Genomic DNA, 21,795 nt, shown 5'->3' with positions numbered 1-21,795 from the left:
TTGACCCTCCATTCACTTCCAACATTCGAACATATGTGAATAAAGTTTGCTCCATAGGATCTTAGGCATTCATAGGAGCTACCTAGAGCTAGTTTAAACACGTGTGCACCACACCTAACTCACTAGACTCAACTAGGTCAAGCTACCCGTTCATACCCCCCTTCATAGTACGACCAAAGGAAAAACAAAGTCCTAAACTACTCTAAGTGTCTCTCCAACTCCAATCGACACTTAGAACTAGTTATCCTTAACCTTGTCATCCATCCTTTAAAAACCAAAACGATTTCCATCGTAGGGGCATGACAACTTCGATTGCCTAATCGATCTCCATTACCATGACCTAACTTAATTGCCTCTGCAAAACACACGTTAGTCATAGTAATCTTGTATTGACATTAATCACCGAAATCCAACTAGGGGCCTAGATGCTTTCAGTGCCTCCCAAGCTCCACATATACTTCAGATCGGTACAGAAAAAGACCCTTGCAATCTCGGTACCACTGCCTCATAGGTATCACGAACCAGCCGCCGGTTGTACCACCACTGCTTGCGTTGGTAAGAACTTTATAAGAGCTTGGTAAGACGCTTCCACTTGTTGTGAAAAGTGACACCACTGCAACCACGTAGTCATTTGGTAGGGATAACTTTCACCATTTGTTCCTTGTTTTTATGTTTACAATGATAGGTTGTTCATATCCACCGACTTATGATGGTATAGGTGCTGATGAGTACATGGAGTGGGAAATTACCATCGATGACATATTTGCTACTCGCTTTATATGTCCAAGGAGAAAGGTAAAAAATGCAGCAAGTATTTTGCTACATTCTGCTTTATCTTGGTGGGAGTCTTTAGATCCTTCTGATAAGCCTCAAACTTGGAATGATATGAAACTTCTTATGCGAGAAACCTTTGTTAATCCACCTCCTATTTTGACTTTATATGATGAGGTGCACCATTTAGAGGAAGAGTCTGTTGTTATTCCTCCTACTATGCCTAACCTTTTGCAGGACAATGTAGAAAAGAGCAGTTACCATCACCTGATGGAAGATCAGGATCCTTGTCTCCATTAAGTGGTAATCAGAGCTAAGGTATACCGTCAGGTTCACATTTATTCCCTCGTTTGAGTGTTTTGCATTCATCCCATAGTCCAGTGCCATACTCGTTTTTCCTGTCCTAGAACCTTCCGCGCCATAGCCTTTGCATATTTTAGTTTCAGAGTCCGCTTTGTTGAGTTTGTATCCTAGGTCAAAGTCTTATTGCTGGTTTAGATTATGTTCTTTTCTAGTTTGTGTTGATCCCTCCACCCGCCGCTATTCCGTATCACCATCGGTTTACATCTTGTTTACACTAAAACCCTTATTCGAGCAACTTCCTTAAAACAGTCATAACTTTTGCATCCGAACTCAAAACGGGAAAAATTTTATATCTATGGAGAACACCAAAAAATTTTAGATCTATTTTGCATCTGAACGCGCGTGGCTTTAATGCAAAAGAGACCCGGTATTTCTAGCAAATCCACCCTAAGTCCAAACCCAATTTATACCTCTCTCTGACATTCACGCTTAACCCCTTGGGTTTATCCTAATTGGAGCGTGTGTGCCCCTGGCAGCCCAACACATGACGGCGCGACACCTGCTGGCACGCGATGACCACGCTGGCACCAGGAGCCCCTAATGAATCCACAAAGAAGCCGACCGCCACCTAGGGTTCCCACTACTATGCTAGGAGATGGTTGGGGACTCGGAGGGGTATCTATGCCCATCCAACCATGACGGTGACCGAGGCAATGCGTTTTGCAATGGTGGCGAGGCCGTTCTAGTAATCTAGCGTGGCTAATGGACTAAAGGGCGGGCGAATGGACAATAGTGGCTTACAGGGATCATGGTTGATGCGGTGGTTTCATCGAGGATGGCCCAAGCGGAGTTGGCCACGTACGAGCCAGCGGGACAACGTTGCTTTGAGATGGACACCGACGTGTCACCTCATCACCGATGAAGATTTTGACCAAAATAAGGCGAGCACCAATACGAGAGGGTCAACCCGAGCCCTGAAACACCATCAATTAAATCCTCACCCTAGGATTGGGACTTACCCCTAATCCACTAGTCACGGTGGCACCCGGGGTCGACGGTGAACAAAACACCCAATTTTCGGTCGGTAGTGCTCGGGCGGGTTTGAGGAGGAGGGGATGCCTAATTAACTTATTGTACTACTTTATGGCATGAGGGATTGGATTGGGAGCCCAAGCTAGGGATTGAGAAGGGGATGGTGCGCTACCACTACTACGTCGTGGCTTGCGGCCTCGACCTAACGTAGACTGGCCAAGACATGATGAGGACACAACTGCATGGGGACATGGTTATGCGAGCGTAACAGAGGCGAGTCGGTTAGTGAGGGGATAAGGATGAAAATGGGACAAGCAAGAGCACCAGGCATAGCGCGCTAAGACAACGATGGCGCGAGGGCGACAGGGCAGCGGTGCTGAGATGGTAGCGCTACGAGGCAGCCTAGACAAGTAGTGACGCAACGGTAGGTAAAGCGAGTGGCGAGACGGGTGCCACTATGATCAGATGACGACTGTCATGGCGTTGGCATGGACCCATGCATGGCTTGGCCGATAGCGCGCACATGGTAACCACACAGCAACAGCATCGCCCAGACCCACGAAAGATGGCTGGGGTCGACACAGCCCAACGTGTGGCCGGTAGCCAATGAGGTTGGCCAGTGGAGCAGCGGCCACGGCTAGGAGCGGCAAGGCAACAGCGGCGTGCTCGTGTGTTGATTGCGGGGCTCAGGCCTAGAGACTAGGAACGACACCACGCATGCTTTTTAAAAGCAGACCGAAATCTAGTTACTAATTCGACGAAAGCTCAACCAAGTCCACGAACCCAAAATCAGCACTTACGGCTAGCTAACGAAGCAATTCCTACCACCAGAGGATGACCAGAGAGGAAGTTGGAGATACACCAAGATAGGTCTGTCGCGCTGAACGCTAGTTCACGAACAGAGCGCCAACAACATAGTTACAACACATTTTGACGAAATTTGGGCAATTTTTAAGAGGGGCACGTGACACCCAACACAACTACATCCTACACCATGCTCAAGTGCTTGCTTAGAGGCAACCAACAGTACAAGAACATGGAGTTTGTGTTTAAACAATTTTGTTAGGATTTAAATGTCAAAACGGTATTGTCTACTATCATTTCTAGACTTAGAAAAGGGCAAGGTCCGGTTAGAACTAACAACCATTAGCGCTTTCATCACAATTTTTAACATGTATAAACCTTATTAATTTCAACCAATAAGCATTTCACACAACAGTCCATACTTCATACTAACCCATAGGAGCAAAACATTTAAGCACTATTTAACTATTTGCTCAATATTATTCTCTAAAAATGACACTTTAACCACAATTAAAACTTCTTGCCGATTTAACAAAAAGTCCTAGTTTAAATTTTGGATTCAATTTTTGAGCTCCCAAAAGCACTAGTTAACATTGTTCACTTTCCAAAATTAAAGTTGCATTCCCATCTACACTATTTGCTCATCATTTTTACATAAGCACTATACATACGTTATATTTTGTTTTTGTTTACATAAATTGTTTTTCGTTTCCTGTGTGTTTTAACTTGTAAAAATTCAAAAACCCATTCGGCTAGATTCTTCTAGGCCTTAACCTAGGTGCTAAGCAAGCTTGTAACATCAGAGGTGTTACAAGGAGGGAGCTACCGGGAAGCGCGTGTTCTAGGGTCTTGTTCTTCTCTGTGAGGCATTGGTGCAACTTGGGTAAGTATGAATCTATCTCTTATTCTTGTTGACATGAGGGAAGATCTGAGGGAGTTATACATTGTAGGGCGGTCTCAACGATGCATCCTGCTCCAAGACCCCCACTAACAGGGGTGCTCCGTCATCATTGCGAATCCCATCAGGATGGGGCGGCGACGGGGGAGGTGTTCTTGCCATGGTGCAGGAGGCCGACGTGACGCGTGAAGCCCTTCACGATGTCACTTAGGAGGAAAGGCGACTGAGAGAGTATGTCTTGATCACACGGGCGATGCTTAAAGCCATGGATGAGGAGGCCGGCAAGGCCAAGGCCGTGGCTGCGGTGACCTAGGTAGAGCTCGTCGGTAAGTTTGATCCCACCTTCTTCGAGATTTGCCCAATCTAGATAGGGATGGTTCTGAGTCTTTCCTTTTTTCTCCCTAGGTGCTTGGGAGCAATTGGTTGTTGCACAAGCTGAGGTGGTGGAGTTGCAGTGGGCCAGCAAAGATCTGGCCGGGCAGTTGGCAGAGGCTACCCGTAAGCGGGATAGTGCGGCCGCTTGGGCGCATTCCTCTACTACCCTGGCATAGTCTAGCAGTGAGCGTCACTTGGTGCTTCATAACACGATGATCACCGCCATTACGATGGTGTTGCTGATAGGGACCAATGTTCCCGATCAGCTCCATTGTCTCCCAATGCAGATCCAGGAGGTGGTTGCCCATGGAGTCCGACATGGAGCCATAGGGGCCGTGATTGTAGCTTGTCTCCATCTTAGTCATAAGATGGATTTACGCAAGGTGGCACCTAGGTTCTCAACGGCGGACGAGATTCCCGACGACGTCGACGTTCACTGGTTGATTGACGAGTTTAGCTATTATGCTGAGCCGATTGCCGCTGCTATTGATGTAGAGCAGGTCATCAAGGACACCCCTTTAGGGGTAGATTTTGCACCTCTTTATGAAAGAAGGTGTAACAAAGTTTGGGCTTTGTTGTTTATGTGATGTCTCTATAGATCAGATTCTCTATGCATGGTGATTATGTGTGATAGTATGTAGCCCTCAAACGCTCAGGTGGGTTAGCGTGGCAGACCCATGGGTTGGAGTCTCATCACGATTATCATGATCCCATAGGGTAGAAAACATCCCGAGACCGTTTTTGATTCTGTGACAAGTATTGTCGTTTGCACATGGCCCCCGAGTATTTTGCTTGAGCATCATTCACTGATTACGGTCGTACTTTAGGTGGCATGCTTATTGGGTGGTGTAGCTGCGCTGATGTTAGCCTTATGACCCATGGACATCCTCTGAGATTTTTAGGGTCGAGGTGCTCGAAGGTATTTGTGGCATGGGGCCATGGATTCGCCCGATCTAGGGGGAAAACTTGAAGCTTTGGTTCATGATGGATTTCAACCAAGTTTGGGTGGTTCACCCAACTTATTTGGAGTGGAGCAATGTTGCTTGAAGCAAGCTTTTGCTCAACGTATCCTACACACCCATTTGTTTCTCGTCTTTCTTTGTCTTTAGTGTTCAATGCTGGTTTAAACTTTTGGACTAACTACCTGGGGATTGTTCAACCAAATGAAACATCTTGGTAGAGTCCACGCAAGGTCTTGTTAAGTCACTTATACCATTTCAAGGCCTAAGAGACTCCGATCGACAAAAGGGGAAAGAGAAATAGGTGTGCGGTCTATAGGACGGCCTTTGAAGTTTCTGATCGCCACAGTAGGCTAGTATAACCTTTGATCATAACAACCATAGAGGGTTATAGCTGGGTCAGTCTGATACAACCAGCCCCCCGAGTAATTTGAGGATTTCCTCATTGAGGTGCCCGAGAGGTGTCGATACACTCATATTAAATGGATATATGTCAATTCTCGTAGAATGTAGTGCAACGAGAAAAAACATGGAATGATAAAGTGGGATTAGACATAACTGTCGGTTATCGACTGTCATCCTGATGTTTGTTGAGTTCTTGCTGCCAGGCTGTGTTCTTAGGGGTAGGAGTCACCATTGGATCCATCCTTGTGATCCTTCACTGTCGATCTCGCTCTTAGGTGACCTTTTTGTCGATGAGGGCAGATCCATTCAGGTCTTTGACCTCAGGAAATAGGGGAGTTGGGAGCAATCAGATCCTTTGGTGGACAAGAACATGACAAGACAACTGGTGTAGTCGCGCAGTTATGTTCATAGGCCGACTCATGGAGTTTCTGGCCTTGCTTGGCTTGGGAGGTGCGATCGGTCGTACCGGCCCTCTCTTTGGGTGATACTGCTTGGTAATCTATTGGCTATGGGGGGTTCCCTTCTCGTCGAGGGAGGGACAATGACACCCTCTTGCCAGTGGTCATCGGCCACCAAATGCAAGCGCGTAGCTTAGATCGGGAGTATCCTAAAGCTGGGTCAGTGCTCGAGTAGTCGACCGCGCTGCCCTATTACACTTCCCAGTTATGGAAAAGGTCTCATTCTTTCATTGATGGGGACTATTCGAGTTTCGGCGGCCTATCCGGTGATGACTCGATGTTAATGTTCGACGCTCGTGGGATGGTCTCATCACCGTCGCCGTTGGAGTTTGAGTTCTCAAGTAGCTGGTCGTAGCTGTAGAGAAAACGGTGGAAGGTCTCTAGATCGATGATTTTAGATACACCGGTGTCATCCTGCCAATCATGTTGATCGGGGGTGCCGTCGACGTCATCATGGTTTGTCGGCTCCAATGGCTGGTGTTCCTCCATAGGAGGTTTGGTGGGTTCCACCATAGCCTATGAGAGTGTCCCACTGAGGGGTGTGGTGGTGAGGTATGGGTATTGAATCCAAAGCGGAGTCGAGATCTAGGGTTTTGCTGATGTGGAAGGTGGGGACGATTTCACCTTCTCGCCCTTCTTCGACAAAAAGATGAGCGTAGCATTTCAGGTATACCGCAAGGGTGTTTGGTCCAGCGTCCACAACCTCCTCCAGCCCCGCAGTGAAAGCACGAATCTAGAGGGACTATTCTCCTTCTTTGGTTGGCTCGGGTTCCTGAAGACACAGGTCCCCGAATTAATCGACGATGAAGTCGAGCTTGCCGAAGGTGACACTCTTGCCTGCCCACTCCTACTCTGGTTCATCATCGATGTTGAAGATGACTCCCATCTAAAACACAAAATTAGTCTGAACGCGAAAGGCCCCTACCTGGCGCGCCAACTATCGGATTGTTTTGCTCTAGTAATATCCAGCAACATGATCACGTAGATGGAATCAGATGGTAGCACACGAGACATAGAGATTTATACTGGTTCGGGGCATGGTGCACGCTAATCCCTACTCTAGTGGTGCGATTGTTCTTGTATTTGTATGGTCAACTACACGGGCTGTTGCTGCTAGCTATGAGGTAGATGGAATAGGTGGGGGATTGGATCCCGAGCCGAGGTCCCTACCCTCTTTTATATAGGCAGGAGATGTAGGGTTACAGAGAGAACGCTCGGGCTAACAGAATGTGTTCTTAGTTTGTTACAATAGATTGATCCTAACTATTGTCCAGATACGCCTGTCTCGATTTGGCTTGATCTCCATGTTGGTCGACCGCGTTAGCCCTTATGGGGCTCCCCTTGACGGTTGCTAAACCGATAGCTCGATGGTGGTCATATATACGGACAGTACATGTACCCCATCCCATATCTCTTACACATTGACAGGCGACGAGGAACGATGAGCACGGAGTTAGTGTTGTCTGAGGTCCGCTAGCAGCTGCTTGACACGTGTGCCGCCAGCTGCCCACTAGCCGATCTATCGCACGTCACCATTGCCTAATCTGCTCCTCCCCTTAAAATTACCAAGGGTTCTTAGCCCTATGTGTAGTTTTTTCTAAGAGTAAGGTATGCTCTTATTTATTCACAAATGCTCTGAGGTATATATAGACTTTCTAGACGCCCAAGGAGCCACATTATTTCCTTGAGCTAAATTGCAAACAACCAAGGAGCCACAACATTTCCCTGAGCTAAATTGCAAACACTTTTTAGCAAGATAATGTGCCTCACTATTTGAGTCTCTACCCTCGTGTTTAATAACTTCCTGAAACAAAAGTGCTCTTAGCTTTAATTTCTTCAAGATCTACGAATAAGCACTCAAGTTTTCCTTTCGTAGATTCATAATGACTTCCAAACAATCTGTAGCTATTATGAAGAGATATGGTTTTGTGTTTTATGCAATAAATGTTATCTACAAAGGAGTGTTAGAAAGCTCTAATCATGTGAGGCAAGCAGGGGAGCACGAAAGGAGACGTTACATGATGATATATTTCAAAGCCTGTTATCCTGACATTTGGTTTTATTTCATGGTCTGAAACTATCTTGGTTAACTGAAGATTTTGAAACAAAGTCAACAAGGAACAAGTGATCTACTCGACTACTCCCAAATGGATAGCTCCTCAAGCTTTTTTGAAGATCAAGGTTGATGGCATAGTGGCACGATCCGAGAGTTATTTGTGTAATCTATGGAAACAATATAGAAAATTATGAGGTTGTTTGGTTCCTAGCCAATGCCAGCGACCTAACCTATGGTGCCACCGAAGAGTTATAGCAAAGAAAAAGGCTGCCACACACTGATAAGCACAGAAAGAACTAAGAGGTTGTTCGAGTCACCAACCAAACAAGCGTGGAGATTCTCGTGGCGAGCCGCGTGGCGGCCAGTGGCCATCAACCAAACACCCCCTTAGAAAATGTGTGGCTACCATAACTAATACGTCAACCAAACAACAACTAACTTTTTGTGGCAGCAACATGCATGACGAGGCAAAGTTTGGATGGGAGCCAAACAACCCTGTATGTTGCCGCAAACACTATGGTCATTAGGTGATTAGGTCTTCTTTGGAAGCTGTAGCTTGCGGTGAAGTAACTATTTTTTGAGATATTTACCTGTATGGCCTTCAAAAAAATGTGTCTTCCTTCTATGGCCTCATTTTTTTTAAACTTACCTATATGGCCCAAAGACGAAAATCTCTTCCTTTTATGGCCTTTCGTCATGTCTGTTAGGGTCTTATGTTAGTTTTCCCACTAGTAGACAAAAAAAACTAGTAGACACGCGAAAATGACTAAAATGCCCTTCTGCTTATTTTGATATATTTCTCTGTTTCTACCGTAGCACAAGCGGGTGGGGGAAAACACCAAGCGAGCGAGTATGGAGGAGGGCGCCGACGGGATCTCTGCCCAGGGGTCGCTGCTGGATCCATGGCCGGCCGACCCACCTCCCACCCTTGGCCGAGGCCTCTTCCGCCTTGAGGAGCTCCAGTCACTCTCCGTCGCACCTCCGAGATGGCATCGACGAAGGCGTTGACGTCTAGCGTCTGGAGTGCCGGGAGGCCGGCGAGCTCGGTGGGGACATTGCCGGAGACTTTGCTATGGGGGAGGGAGAGCGACTGGAGCTCGTCGAGGCGGAAGAGGCCTCGGCCAAGGGTGTGAGGGGGGCCAGTCGGCCGTGGATTCGGTGGCGGAGAGGCCGGCGACGGCCCTTGGCCGGAGATCACGTCGGCGCCCTCCTCCATACTTGCTCGCCCGGTGTTTTCCCCCCACCCACTTGTGCTACTGTAGAAACAGAGAAACAGATCAAAATAAGCAGAAGGGCATTTTAGTCATTTCGCGTGTCTACTAGTGGGAAAACTAACAGAAGACCCTAATAGACTTGACGGAAGGCCATAGAAGGAATGAATTTTCGTTTTCGGGCCATACAGGTAAGTTCAAGAAAAAAAAGGCTATAGAAGGAAGACACATTTTTTTGAAGGCCATATTAAGGTAAATATCTTTTTTTTTTTACAAGAGTGAAGCAAAGCGCCTCACGTGTACTAGCTTGCTGCAAGCGACCGATCCAATGGGGTCATGAGTCCATGGGCCTCTTGTGGTGGGCTCCTCTCCGCTTTGTCTCATGGGCCAAAAGACCGGACATCGGGCGGACCGGAGCTTTGCGAGCTTCGGCCGTGGATCACGCTCACCTGGTTCTGTGGTCAACTTCTCGGGTCGGCATTCCGTCGAGTCCACAGTTCACACCACTCACCACTGATTGGTGTTTTGGCTGTTCCCCCGATTCTCTGTGCCGTGGCCCCAACTGGAAACTGTCATGATCGATGCGACGCGACTCACATCGAGTCAGTATCACATCGTAATCGTAGAGCAAAAAATCTGTTTGGTTCTTTAGTGCGTGTTTAGTCTGTGATTTTTGAAAAATTTGGCTACCGTATTACTTTCGTTTTTATTTGGCAATTAGTGTTCAATCATGGACTAATTAGGCTCAAAACGTTCGTCTCGTAATTTTCAACCAAACTGTGCAATTAGTTTTTTTTGTCTACATTTAATGCTATATGCACGTATCGTAAGATTCGATGTGACGGCTACTGTAGCACTTTTTGGAACTAAACAAGCAATTAGTCGCTTTTAAAATTTATGTCACAGTAAATATTTAGATATTAATAAAAAGCATTAAATATAGATTAATTACAAAACAATTACATAGATGGAGACTAATTTGCGAGACGATTTTTAAGCCTAATTAATCTATCATTAGCACATGTTTATTGTAGCACCACGTTGTCAAATCATGGACTAATTAGGCTTAAAAGATTCGTCTCGTAAATTAGTCGTAAGTTGTGCAATTAGTTTCATAATTAGTCTATATTTAATACTCTCTCTCTCTCTCTCTATATATATATATATATATATATATATATATATCCAAACATTCGATATGACAGAAATTTTAGGAAGCATCGCAGAAACCAAACCGGACCGTAGAGGTGAAGATTGCTCTCGTCGGCTCGTCCGTCGTCCTTGGCTCCTTGCAGGCGGCAAATCATTCCGCAGAGCGGGGTTTTCAATTTTGGTATTGCAAAAATTTCGGCCAACACCGAAACTACCGAATTTCGCGAAATTCGACTGAAATTTCGGCGAAATTTTTTTAGAGACTAACACATGAAGTATGTTTTTTCTAAAGAAAACATTTAAATCAAACAAATATTAGTATGACATCTATTGAATACAAATACAAAAATATGCAATATAAACAATAAAAAATTGAGTCTAAAGTTATGTAACACGTGTATTAGTGTATTACAAAATTTCGAATTTTTCTTTCGACCACCACTAAAATTACCGAATTTCGTAAAATTTGGCCGAAATTTTGAACCCTGCCGCAGAGAATCCCGCGCCGTTCCCCACGCGTCACCGAGGTGCGGCCCCTGCTCCCGCTACCCTCCACCTCGACTACCAAACAGTGATCCGGTCGCTGATTCGCTGGTGCTGCAGTTTAGGGTAAACAAATCCCCCAGTTGATAAAGAGAGCCGCTGCCGCGGTCCTGGCCCAACTAGAGGGAGCTCTTTTGCTCTTGGACTCTTGGTCTCTTGCTGCCGCTGCTCCCCCAATCGGCGCCGCTTTCATCCTAGTTTCTTCAACGTTCCGCGCATCAGCATCCAAGACTTGGGATGGAGGGCACCGCGTCTTCTTAGCCGCGACTAGGGAAGCCGCGTCTTCTTGCCGTCTTCCCAGTCTTTGTGCAGGGTACGGACGGAGATCAGAGATCTTGGTGCAGACAAGTTCTTGTGCAGTCTTCGCAGATCTTGGTGCAGAGAAGTTCTGTTTGCTCTTCCATCGATTTGCAGGGTAAATATCGTCTCCCTTCTTAACATGGATATATGCTTGTCGGCGAAGTGCATGATATGCTGCTAATACATCGTTCCATCATCAGCTTTTCTTCCCATTTGTAGTTCTCTCTAGGCGGAATCCTTGTATTCTTGAGGAAAAAAAGAACAGAAAGGTAGCGTAGAGGTGAGATTTGTGAACCTGTAAGTGACTTGTGGAACTGGAGCGAAAGTCAGAAAAATCTTGTGGGAAGCTCCAAGGAATGATAATGGACCCTCGTCCTCGTGATAATCTCAACTTTGGTGCTCGATTGCCCACCCCAAATCCACCCACACCTCACATGATTAGCTTCTCCCTCCAACAGCCACAGCTTCAGTTCTTCCCTTCATATGGATTCCACAGCCACAACCACAACAACCCTCCTGTCAGCTCACATCCATCTCCACCCTCGGTCATGCCTGGCTGCACCACGCCAAGCCCGGCATCAACAACCACAACCGAGCCAGACAACGCCGAGGATTTCTCCGAGGCTGTTGCTGATGATGCAATCCTTGCTTACATCAACCAGTTCCTTCTTGAAGATGAGGATGAGGAGTCATATCCTGTTACCAGTGCGCCAGTGGAGGATTCAGCACTCCTCGCCGCTGTCGAGAAACCATTCGTCGACATCCTCAAGTCTGCTAAGCCTATCACAGCACAGGCCTATGAAGTAAAATCTTGGATCACTGATGATTGCGATTCCACGGGAAGCGGAAGATTTCATGATGTGGTCACAAGTAGTCTGGACTCTACCCAATTGCCCCCTGAAATGGTTCAGGGGGATGTAGTTGGTGCTGTTCATAAGGGTCAGAAGAACCCACGTGACGATGACTTGGAGGTGGAGGGGAGGAAGAGCAAACAGTCCGCATTGTGTGATGAGGAGACTGTCCGAGAGATGTTTGACAAAGTGCTGTTGTGTACCGATAAGAATTGTGCGTTCCACTCACCAATGCCAACCGATGCACAAATCAGCGGGGGATATGTGAAAGGATCTGGAAATAGAAGAGGGCGAAGGAAGGGAAGATCCGGTGCTGGTGCAGAGCAGGAACCAGTCGATCTCACAACCCTACTTATCCATTGTGCCCAGGCTGCGGCTATTGATGACCACAGAAACTCAAGTGAGCTGCTGAAACAGATTAGGAAGCATTCTTCTGCTACTGGAGATGCTGGCCAGAGATTGGCGCACTACTTTGCTGATGGGCTCGAGGCTCGCCTAGCTGGCACCGGTAGCAGCATCTACCGTTCACTTGCTGCAAAGAGAACTTCTACTGGTGATATGCTGAAAGCGTTCAATTTATATGTTAAAGCATGTCCATTTAGGATAATATCGCACTATGTTGCAAATATGACCATCTTAAATGCTACAAAGAGCGTGACAAGGTTGCACATTATAGAATACGGGATAACGTATGGTTTCCAGTGGCCAATCCTCATGCAGCACCTCGCAAAGAGATCTGGTGGCCCCCCAATCCTCCGAATCACTGGTATAGACTTTCCCCTGTCAGGATTCCGCCCTGCAGAGCGTGTTGAGGCGACAGGGCGACGGTTACATGAATATGCCCGTATGTTCAATGTTCCATTTGAATATCAAGCCATTGCTGCCAAGTGGGATACTATCCAAGTTAAAGATCTCAATATAAAGAGCGATGAGTTCATTGTCGTTAACTGCCTTTACCGAATGAGGAACATGATGGATGAGACGGCGACAGATGACAGCCCGAGAACAAGGGTTTTGAACACAATCAGAAAGTTGAATCCCAATTTGTTCGTTCATGGGATTGTCAACGGTACTTACAATGCACCCTTCTTTGTGACACGGTTTAAGGAGGCTATGTTTTTTTTCTCTTCAATCTTTGATATGCTTGAAGCAAATGCCTCACGGATGGATGAACATAGGCTGCTGATAGAAAGAGAATTCTTTGGACGGGAAGCTGTTAATGTGATTGCTTGTGAGGGTACAGAGAGGATTGAAAGGCCAGAGACCTACAAACAATGGCAGATGAGAAATCTCAGGGCAGGCTTCCGGCAGCTACCTCTGGACAGAGAGATAATGAAGAGAGCAAGGTACAAGCTTAGCAAGACCTATCCGAGGGATTTCTTCGTGGACGAAGATAACAAGTGGATGCTACAAGGTTGGAAGGGTCGTGTCATATATGCTCTTTCAGCATGGAGTAGCTAGACATGTAAATCCTAGTGAGCTTAGCTGACATCTTCCATTAATTTCTTGATTTTCACCATTTCATTTTGTTGTATTATGATTACGTTAATGAATCTATCCCTCGTCTAGGAACCAAAATTTTCTAAGTTTGAATTGACTGCCATAAAAGATTTTTGTCTGTGTGCCTGACATATTTGCGTAATAGTGTAAGAGGTTTCTCTTTGTCCCTATATCATAGGATAGAAGACTAGCACTTTTTTCTTTTGGTATCATTTCATTGTTTGCTACCATCTCTTGAGTAAAAGATGTTGAGGCTCAGCTGATACCTTTTACAAATCTGTAAACTGTTTTTCCAATTAATCTTCTGTGATGTTATGTTGATGAATTTTGACCCTTCTCCGGGAGTAAAGATGTTAAAGTTCGATTTGACTGGAATAAATATAACTTCTAGGTATATGCCTAACATATTTGTGTAATAGGGTAACAGTACGCTATTTTGTTTTGTTGAACCGGTAGGCAGTAGCACCACGAAGTTTCACTTCATGGTTTCAATGTTTGAAATCATCGCTTCAGTTGAGTTAAAAACATTGAGGTGATAGTCGTCAGCAGCAGCACTCCCATGGCCATGGGGTTCTGATGAAGCTCCTATATCCGCCTTGTCCAGAGAACAAGCAGGATGGCTGCAGCTTTCACCGCTAGGATGTCACTGGAACGACGGGGGAAGTTGCAGCTGAAGAATCCAAGCAGGTGACTAACTGTGCTGGATAAATTGTGCCCAACAATTTATGCAAATAGGGGTTCCTAATTACTGTCATATTGGCTCTTAACAGTTTACACAATGGCAACTAGACATTCAGCAGTGTACTGCAAACAATGCACCGATTTCTTTCTTCAGTTTTAATACAGCTTTGCAATTGCACCAAACTGCATCTCCATGCTCAAGCTACCTGATTATATCTCCAGACACCATGAAATCTAGAGCTTGCAGTAGGCTTCTCAGCAGCTCACTCAAAACCGAGCAGTAATCTGGGAGAACAGCGCCCGAAAGTCCTTTGTTGGCGTGCCCACACCTTCAGGCTTCGAGGCCAAATCAAATGCCTTGAACTTGGCTTCTTCATACTGCAGAGCCTATTATCAGAGAAGAAAAATGATTAAACTCAGAATGGCTGTCTCACCACGCTGTCCAATGAACCCATGGCTATACACAATTTTAACCAGGTCCTTTCAGACAGATCTGTATAGATGGTGGTTTAGAGCATATATATATACCTGGACACAAACCTCAGCCACATCGGCTCTAGAAATCGACTTTGTGTCAGTCTGGAGAAGTTCATCGTCTTTCCCCACAATTAACTCTCTCACTCCTCCATCCTTGTCTTGTAGACCTCCTGGCCTAAAATTTAAGGCACAGAAGAAAGCAGCATCAGATTATGTAACAGAGAAGGAAATGAGATCGAATATTTTCTTTTGTATTAGCCTCATGCGATTTCCAGGCTTTACACTAGAGATGTACTAGATAGTACACAAAGTATTTTTTTCAGTTGTCCAAAAACAAGGATCAGCACATTGTCCCTTAAGAGTCCTAAATATCTCTTTACTTCTTTACACGCACAAAACAAAGAGTAATAATCTACTGAATCGAGACTACCATAACAAAAAGCAGCAGTAGAATTTTCCATCTGTTCTAAATATTGTGTACTATATACTACTCTGTACCTTATGATTGTATAAGGGACTCCACTGTCTGCCAAATACTGTTCTGCCTTGCGCTTCCATACCTACAGCAAACATATGCAATAATCAAGATCCCACTTTTACATTTTGTGAATAGTAGTTGCCTAATGGAACAGTCAGATTTTAGCTTACCAGTATATTGCCATGACCCAGGCTGTTCAGCGGATGGTTAGGATTTGTTCCTCCCATAGATCCCACCAACACAATATGCTTCACTCCAGCAGCTTTAGCTGCCAATATATGTCCAAATTAACAATCATTTATGCTCTGAAGTATATGATCTACCAAAAAATTAGAAAGTGATGCACTGAGCAGAATGAATGCATACCAGCATCAATCTGATTCTTTTGGCCAACCCAATCCACCTAAAACAACCACAACCAATGTTATCACAAATTAAACTGTTCAATAACAAATTCTACTAATGCGCATACAATCTTGGACAAGATTCATCAACCCACCTGCTCAGGGTACATTCCATCTTCATAGTAGAACTCAGGCCGCCCACCTTTGCTAGGATCGAAACCCGGTTTCATTTTCGGGGCTGCACTGGTGAGGATTATGAGCGCATCGATCCCTTGTACAGCAGGTGCTAGACGATCTGCATCTCTTATGTCGGCAATGTAAACATCGCCGGCTCCCCCAATCTTCTGCTTGCTCTCCTCTGTCCTGACTAGCCCTCTTGCCACGAACTGCTCGGACCTCTCTTTCAGTTTGTTGTAGACAATTTGGCCTAACATCAAGTTTGACTCCCGCGTGAGCAGTGAATGCAAAGAGAAACACAGTTGCAGAAATTGGTACACACCTACTGCACCCTCACTAGCGTTACAATTCAGCACTAAACTGTACAAGACGGTAGCCAAATTGAGGGGGGGAAAAAAACTAAAATCCAAGGCCGTTCCCATTTGGATCACCATTCCCTAACCACTCTAGCCAGCCAAATTCCCCATCTCAGCAGCCTTGAACAACAGGCAAATCGACTGATCATCATCTCTCTGTTTTTTCACTTCCCTACGAAGCAGTACTGAAGCACGCGCGACGACTGCGAGGCCTAAATGCTGCGCTACCGGAACTGACGGGGAAAGCAGAGCTACCTGTGCGGCCCCCGGCGCCGGTGACGAGGACGGTTGGACGGGAAGCGGCCAAATCCGCCATGACTTCTCGCGACGATTCGATTCGTGCTGGACTCCCCCTCTCGGTCGGTGGTGTAGAGAGCCTCGGGCCGCGGAGGTGGGTTGGAGAACCGTCTAGAAGGTCGTGCCGATCCGACTCGCCCCAAAGCCAAGTGGAGGGCGCGTGGCGCGGAGGGCGCCCACGTCACCCATGTCGCAGTAGGCCCACACGAACCAGCCCAGCCCATGCAAGGCCCGCGATCTCAATAGAACGGGCTAAACTCCGCGCATCGTCACCAGATGAGGAAAAGGAAAGAGGGCTAAAACCCTAGCAATCGCCTCCTCGCCGTCACCGTCGGACGAGGCAGGCATGGCCGCGGGGGGCACCGCCGACTTCTTCTACCGCGAGTCACAACGGCTGGGCTACGTCGCTCGCTCCGTGTTTAAGGTGAGCCCCCGCTTCCACCCTGACTCCCTGTTGGGCTGTTGCCTGTTGCTATCTCTTCCCTTTTCATGACTCTGAGCGGTTGCTTCGCCGCTGCAGCTGATCCAGATGCAGAAGCAGCACAAGCTCATCGCGCCGGGCGCCGCCGTGCTCGACCTAGGCTGCGCCCAAGGCGCGTGGCTCCAGGTGAGCTTCCATTACTCTTCCTCGTCTCCTCGAGCTCCTGAGTACGCGATCAGTCCTCATTTCCACATGTCTGTGATTAACTTGCTCGGTGGGGCGGCCGCTTGCAGGTGGCCTGTCAGAACCTGGGCCCCCTCGAAAAGGGTGGCGTTGTTGTCGGCGTCGATGTTAAGGTCAGTTGGCACTTGACAGTCGAATTGTCCTTGGTCGGTGCGATGATTGTTGCTGAATTGGTGGTTTGTCTGATTCAGTAATTCGGTTGTTGCAGAGCAGAAGGTGAAGGTCCCCTCTGCGCACTGTGACTCACGGGTCAGGACGCTCCGTGCAGATGTCATGACTCTGATGAAGCAGCAGGCTCGGGCGATGTCGCCACAGGTTCGAATCCTTGATTGCTTGTGGCGTGATTGAATACTTATGCTTGGATGTGATGATTGCGACACAATGAATAGTGTGGCATATTGCTCAGTTAGGTTTGGACTTTGGATTTTACTGAATCTCATATTTGGCCTAACTACTTGTTTTGTTTGTATAACTTGGGAAGCTAGTTCTTAGATTAGATAGATAGATGGAAAGGTAAGAATTCCTATATTTTCAATTTTCAAAAAGACTCGGAGGCAATTTATTATAGTGAGTAGGAACTAGAGATGTAATAGTCTGAATACTAAATAATTGACTATTACATAGAGCTAACTGTGATTCTATATGGAACCATGCATCTATTCAGCCTTTATTGGTGAAATGAAAACCATAATTGTCAGTTATTAAATTGAGACTGGCATTCTCTGTGACAAGAGGGTACCACAAAAGCTAAAAGGTAAGTTCTATAGAACGGCGATTAGACCGGCTATGTTGTATGGAGCAGAATGTTGGTCTACAAAGATTCGACATGTTCAACAACTGAGTGTTGCAGAAATGTGTATGTTGCGATGGATTTGCGGTCACACAAGAATGTACCAAGTTCGGAACGATGATATATGTGATCGCTTAGAGGTAGCACCAATTGAAGAAAAGCTTGTCCAACATTGGTTGAGGTGGTTTGGCCATGTCCAAAGGAGACCTCCAGAGGCACCAGTGCATTGTGGAGTCCTAAGCAAGCTAATAATACGAGGAGAGGTAGAGGAAGACCAAAATTGACATGGGGGTGGGTGGGGCGGGGGGGGGGGGGGGGGGGGGGCAATAAAAAGATATTTGAAAGTTTGGGATATACCTAGAGATCTATGTTTGAATAGGAGTACTTGGAAAGCAGCTATTGAAGTGCCTGAACCGTGACTTGGGGCTCTTGTGGGTTTCAACTCTAGCCTACCCCAACTTGCTTGGGACTGAAAGGCTATGTTGTTGTTGTTGTTGTTGTAAATTGAGAGCATTGTCACTCAGGAGAAGCTGTGCTCACTTATTTTGTTCAACACTCTGCCCTATGTTTGTGAGTTAAGCCATCCCTCCGTCCTTCCTTCCCTCCAATACTAATCTTAGGAGGATTCATCGATTGAAAAACCGTTTCTAGCTTGTTAAATATGGTTAGAAAGACCAAAGCAAGGATTTCAGTTATAGTATCTGTGTGATCTTGTAATCAGTGCTAGCTATAGTTTGATTAATGGATTTTAATGTTTTATCCTCGTGTACAGGAACGAGGATTCTCTGTGATACTGTCAGACGTGTCCACCAGTTTCAGGGATCACAACCAAAGATGGAGCTATATCTTGTGAGTTGGGCATGCGTGCTCTCGCTGGCAGTAGGGAAGATAAAGTTAAAAGAGTAGGGAAGATAAAGTTAAAAGAGTCTGATTACAGTGAGACACTAGTGAAGTATCTGAGCTCCACCGAGCCCGATCCTGATGAGGATGGTGTTCTTCATCGTGGAGGCAACCTAGTAATGAAGTTCCTGGAGAATGAGGACATATCAGGTCATTATAAGTTCTGGCCATTATCTGATCTTAGAAACAGTAAATTAATTGTACTGTTTCATCTGACAGTGACAATTTGGCCCAGCTAAAACTGACCCTGACTGTCTACTATTGCATGGCGCAGGGTTTGGCAAATTCTGCAAGGTGAAGTTCAAGAAAGTATCCTTGTTGAGACCCAAGGCGACTCGGCCTAGCTCGAGGGAGATCTACATGATCTGCGAAGGTTTGCGGTAGAAAGGAGGGCTCTTCAGAAGGCACAAGAGGAGACTCCACGATGCTAGGTCATTTCAGTTGCCCTGAACTGGAGGCAATTGTTCTAGCTGTTGGCTAACTGGCAATTTGACACAACTGTGTTTTGATCCTTCGAGGGCAAGATACAGCAAAAACCTTGGTGTTGCCTGTGTGATAAATTTTATTGAACCGTGCTAGTAGTTCGTCTAGTAGGGCCTTGTTTAGATGCCATCCAAATTCCAAGTTTTTTCACTCTCTCTTCATCACATCAATTTTTAGCCGCTTGCATGGAGTATTAAATGTAGGTAAAAAAATAACTAATTACACAGTTTAGTTGGAAATCACGAGATGAATCTTTTGAGCCTAGTTGGTCCACAATTGGACAATATTTGTTAAATAAGACAAAAGTGCTACTATTCATCGGGTTGAATTTTTTTCACAATCTAAACGAGGCCTAGGTGAAAAAAGATTGAGTTAAATCCTTTCTGTGAGCCTGAAATCCTTGCTTTCTGTGTTGTAAATTTCCATTCCTCCAGGCCAACTCAGGTTGTGCCCCGAGAGAAGCGAAAACATTTGCGGGCCATGGGCCGGCCCACATTGCGGCTTGCGATGGCATAGCGAGTCAGCGAGCTATGCGCGGTGGTGGCTGGGTGGAAGTGCCAGACGCGGATGCGCGCCAGAAATTTCTGACCTGCAGAACCTGCGAGAAGCCGAGAACAGATACATACAGTGCCATGGAGACACGACCGTGCCACGCTGGCGCAAACCTTTTGGCTGTAAAGCAACCGGCAGGCTCCACGTGTCGCGCCCCCAGCCACAACCTGGTCTGCCGGTGCGCGAGGTGGAGCCCACGTACCGAAGCGATATGCTCGTCTGCTCTGCTCGAGACCGTACCATTTTCTAGCCTATCCATCCATCTCCATCAGCTGTTCGCTCGTGTTTCGTGACCAACAGTATCTCACAATCCGTTTAGTTTCCTCTTAAAATGCCAAATTTTTTAAGATTTTTCATCGCATCGAATCTTTGGACGCATACATGAAGCATTAAATATAAATAAAAAATAAAATTAATTACACAGTTTAGACGAAATCTACGAGACGAATCTTTTAAGCCTAATTAGACTATGATTGGACACTAATTGTCAAATAACAACGAAAACGCTACAGTGCCATTTTGCCAAAAATTTCGACAACCAAACTAGCCCGTTCCAACCCAAAATCCTAAAAAGTGCTACAGTAGCCATCACATCGAATGTTTGCGATCCGGGCATGGAGCATTAAATGTGGATGAAAAAAACACTAATTGAACAGTTTGGTGAGAAATTGCAAGACGAACGTTTTAAACCTAATTAGTCCATGTTTAAACACTAATTACTAAATAAAACAAAAGTGTAACCCAAAATTTCAATTTCCCAAAACTAAACACGCACCGAATTTATGAGCTTAGAACCGACCAGCGAACCGGACATGGCTTCTCCAGAGACTAATCAATGTTTGAGGCTGCATTTGAACGACCACACCAGCCTGGGATCCACTGCGATTAGGATAAATACTCGCCCTGGACTCCTCGGCCCTCGTTCAGTTGAGGCCAGAATCGGCGCCGCCGCAGCGACTGTAGCTACAGTAGCTATTGTAGCATTTCGTTTGTATTTGGTAATAATTGTCCAAACGTTGACTAATTAGGCTCAAAATGTTCGTCTCGTAAAGTACAACCAAACTGTGCAATTAGTTTTTGATTTCGTCAACATTTAGTACTTCATGCATGTATCACAAGTTTGATGTGATAGGGAATCTTCTTTTTGCATAGTGCCAAATTTTGGATTTGGGGTGAACTAAACAGGCCCTCGGTTGGATTGTGGTACTATTCCCTCCGTTTTCACATACTTGCAAGTCGTGTCACCGATCTTTTATTTTTTTTCTTCCAAATTTGACATTGCCTGAAAACTTAGCCTCTGTTTGATTATTGAAAATCTGTAGAGCTTCCACTGCACTTATTTACTTGTGTATTTTTGGGATTATTCTTATACATACAGCTAGGTAACTTCAAATAAGACACGTGTGCATTAGGCTTGCATAAGTTTTTGTTATGTTATACTGAGTAAGTACAGTATATTCCAGACGAATTTAAGAGAACTAGGCAGAGACTACCATGCGTCCATACCATACCAGCTCCTCTAAACGTCTCTTTAGAGGTACAGTAAGACTCCATTTTTTGAACAAAAGGTCAGACCTCTTCATTTAAAATGCATATTTTTCCTGTTTTTTCTATAAAATAAACTGATTTCTACAAATTTTTTATATACACAATTGAAATAGTGCAATGTAAAGACACCCTGCGAAGCGATGCACAGAGAATCCTCGGCGGAGGTCTAGACCATTCCGCCATTTTCGACCGACGCGTTTCCCGCGCACTGGGCAGTTGGTGACACGTAACTCTCCCAACCATCCCGCCACCTCCCTTACCAGCGACCGCGCACCCACATCCCACTGACATCCTTGCCCGGTTCCGCCTCGACCCCATGAGTCATGCAGCGCTCGGGCACCCAACGCGGCCCCCTCCCGTCACACCAGTACGGCACCGCCACGCCGCTGGAGGTGTGTTCTGGACTCCACTTGAGCTCGCGCGCTGGTGT

General features: G+C 46.0%; 2 protein-coding genes and 1 pseudogene across 3 annotated transcripts; 2 read left to right on the top strand and 1 right to left on the bottom strand.

Annotated features, from left to right (window-relative positions):
* The first annotated feature begins 10,958 nt into the window (after positions 1-10,958).
* Positions 10,959-13,857, top strand: LOC136486129 (scarecrow-like protein 30). Of its 2 annotated transcripts, none has more exons than XM_066483026.1 (2): positions 10,959-11,382; positions 11,487-13,857. In XM_066483026.1, exon 2 carries the CDS (start codon positions 11,624-11,626, stop codon positions 13,577-13,579), a length of 1,956 nt encoding a protein of 651 aa, XP_066339123.1. In that variant the 5' UTR covers positions 10,959-11,382; positions 11,487-11,623; the 3' UTR covers positions 13,580-13,857. The 2 variants fall into 2 exon arrangements, with proteins under 2 accessions (XP_066339123.1, XP_066339049.1); XM_066482952.1 differs by having other exon boundaries at positions 11,468-13,857.
* A 483-nt stretch (positions 13,858-14,340) lies between these two features.
* LOC136486308 (uncharacterized protein At5g02240-like) lies at positions 14,341-16,549 on the bottom strand. Its single transcript, XM_066483204.1, has 7 exons — positions 16,387-16,549; positions 15,754-16,025; positions 15,621-15,657; positions 15,425-15,522; positions 15,275-15,336; positions 14,828-14,951; positions 14,341-14,686 (listed from the first exon to the last, which is right to left on the bottom strand). Exons 1-7 carry the CDS (start codon positions 16,445-16,447, stop codon positions 14,567-14,569), a joined length of 774 nt encoding a protein of 257 aa, XP_066339301.1. The 5' UTR covers positions 16,448-16,549; the 3' UTR covers positions 14,341-14,566.
* On the top strand, positions 16,484-19,524 carry LOC136486222 (uncharacterized; annotated as a pseudogene).
* Positions 19,525-21,795: the final 2,271 nt, after the last annotated feature.

The sequence above is a fragment of the Miscanthus floridulus genome, chromosome 1 (genome assembly GCF_019320115.1).
Source record: "Miscanthus floridulus cultivar M001 chromosome 1, ASM1932011v1, whole genome shotgun sequence".
NCBI classification, from domain to species: Eukaryota; Viridiplantae; Streptophyta; class Magnoliopsida; order Poales; family Poaceae; genus Miscanthus; species Miscanthus floridulus.
Note: the sequence above shows the minus strand (reverse complement) of the source record. Positions and strands in the feature narration are given on the sequence as shown.

Coding starts and splice junctions, on each gene's coding strand:
- LOC136486129 (XM_066483026.1), top strand. CDS start 11,624: ATGATAATGGACCCTCGTCCTCGTGATAATCTCAACTTTGGTGCTCGA.
- LOC136486308 (XM_066483204.1), bottom strand. CDS start 16,447: ATGGCGGATTTGGCCGCTTCCCGTCCAACCGTCCTCGTCACCGGCGCC. Junction 15,337..15,424: donor TGGGTCATGGCAATATACTG/GTAAGCTAAAAT, acceptor TGTTTGCTGTAG/GTATGGAAGCGCAAGGCAGA. Junction 14,952..15,274: donor GTCCCTTATACAATCATAAG/GTACAGAGTAGT, acceptor CTTAAATTTTAG/GCCAGGAGGTCTACAAGACA.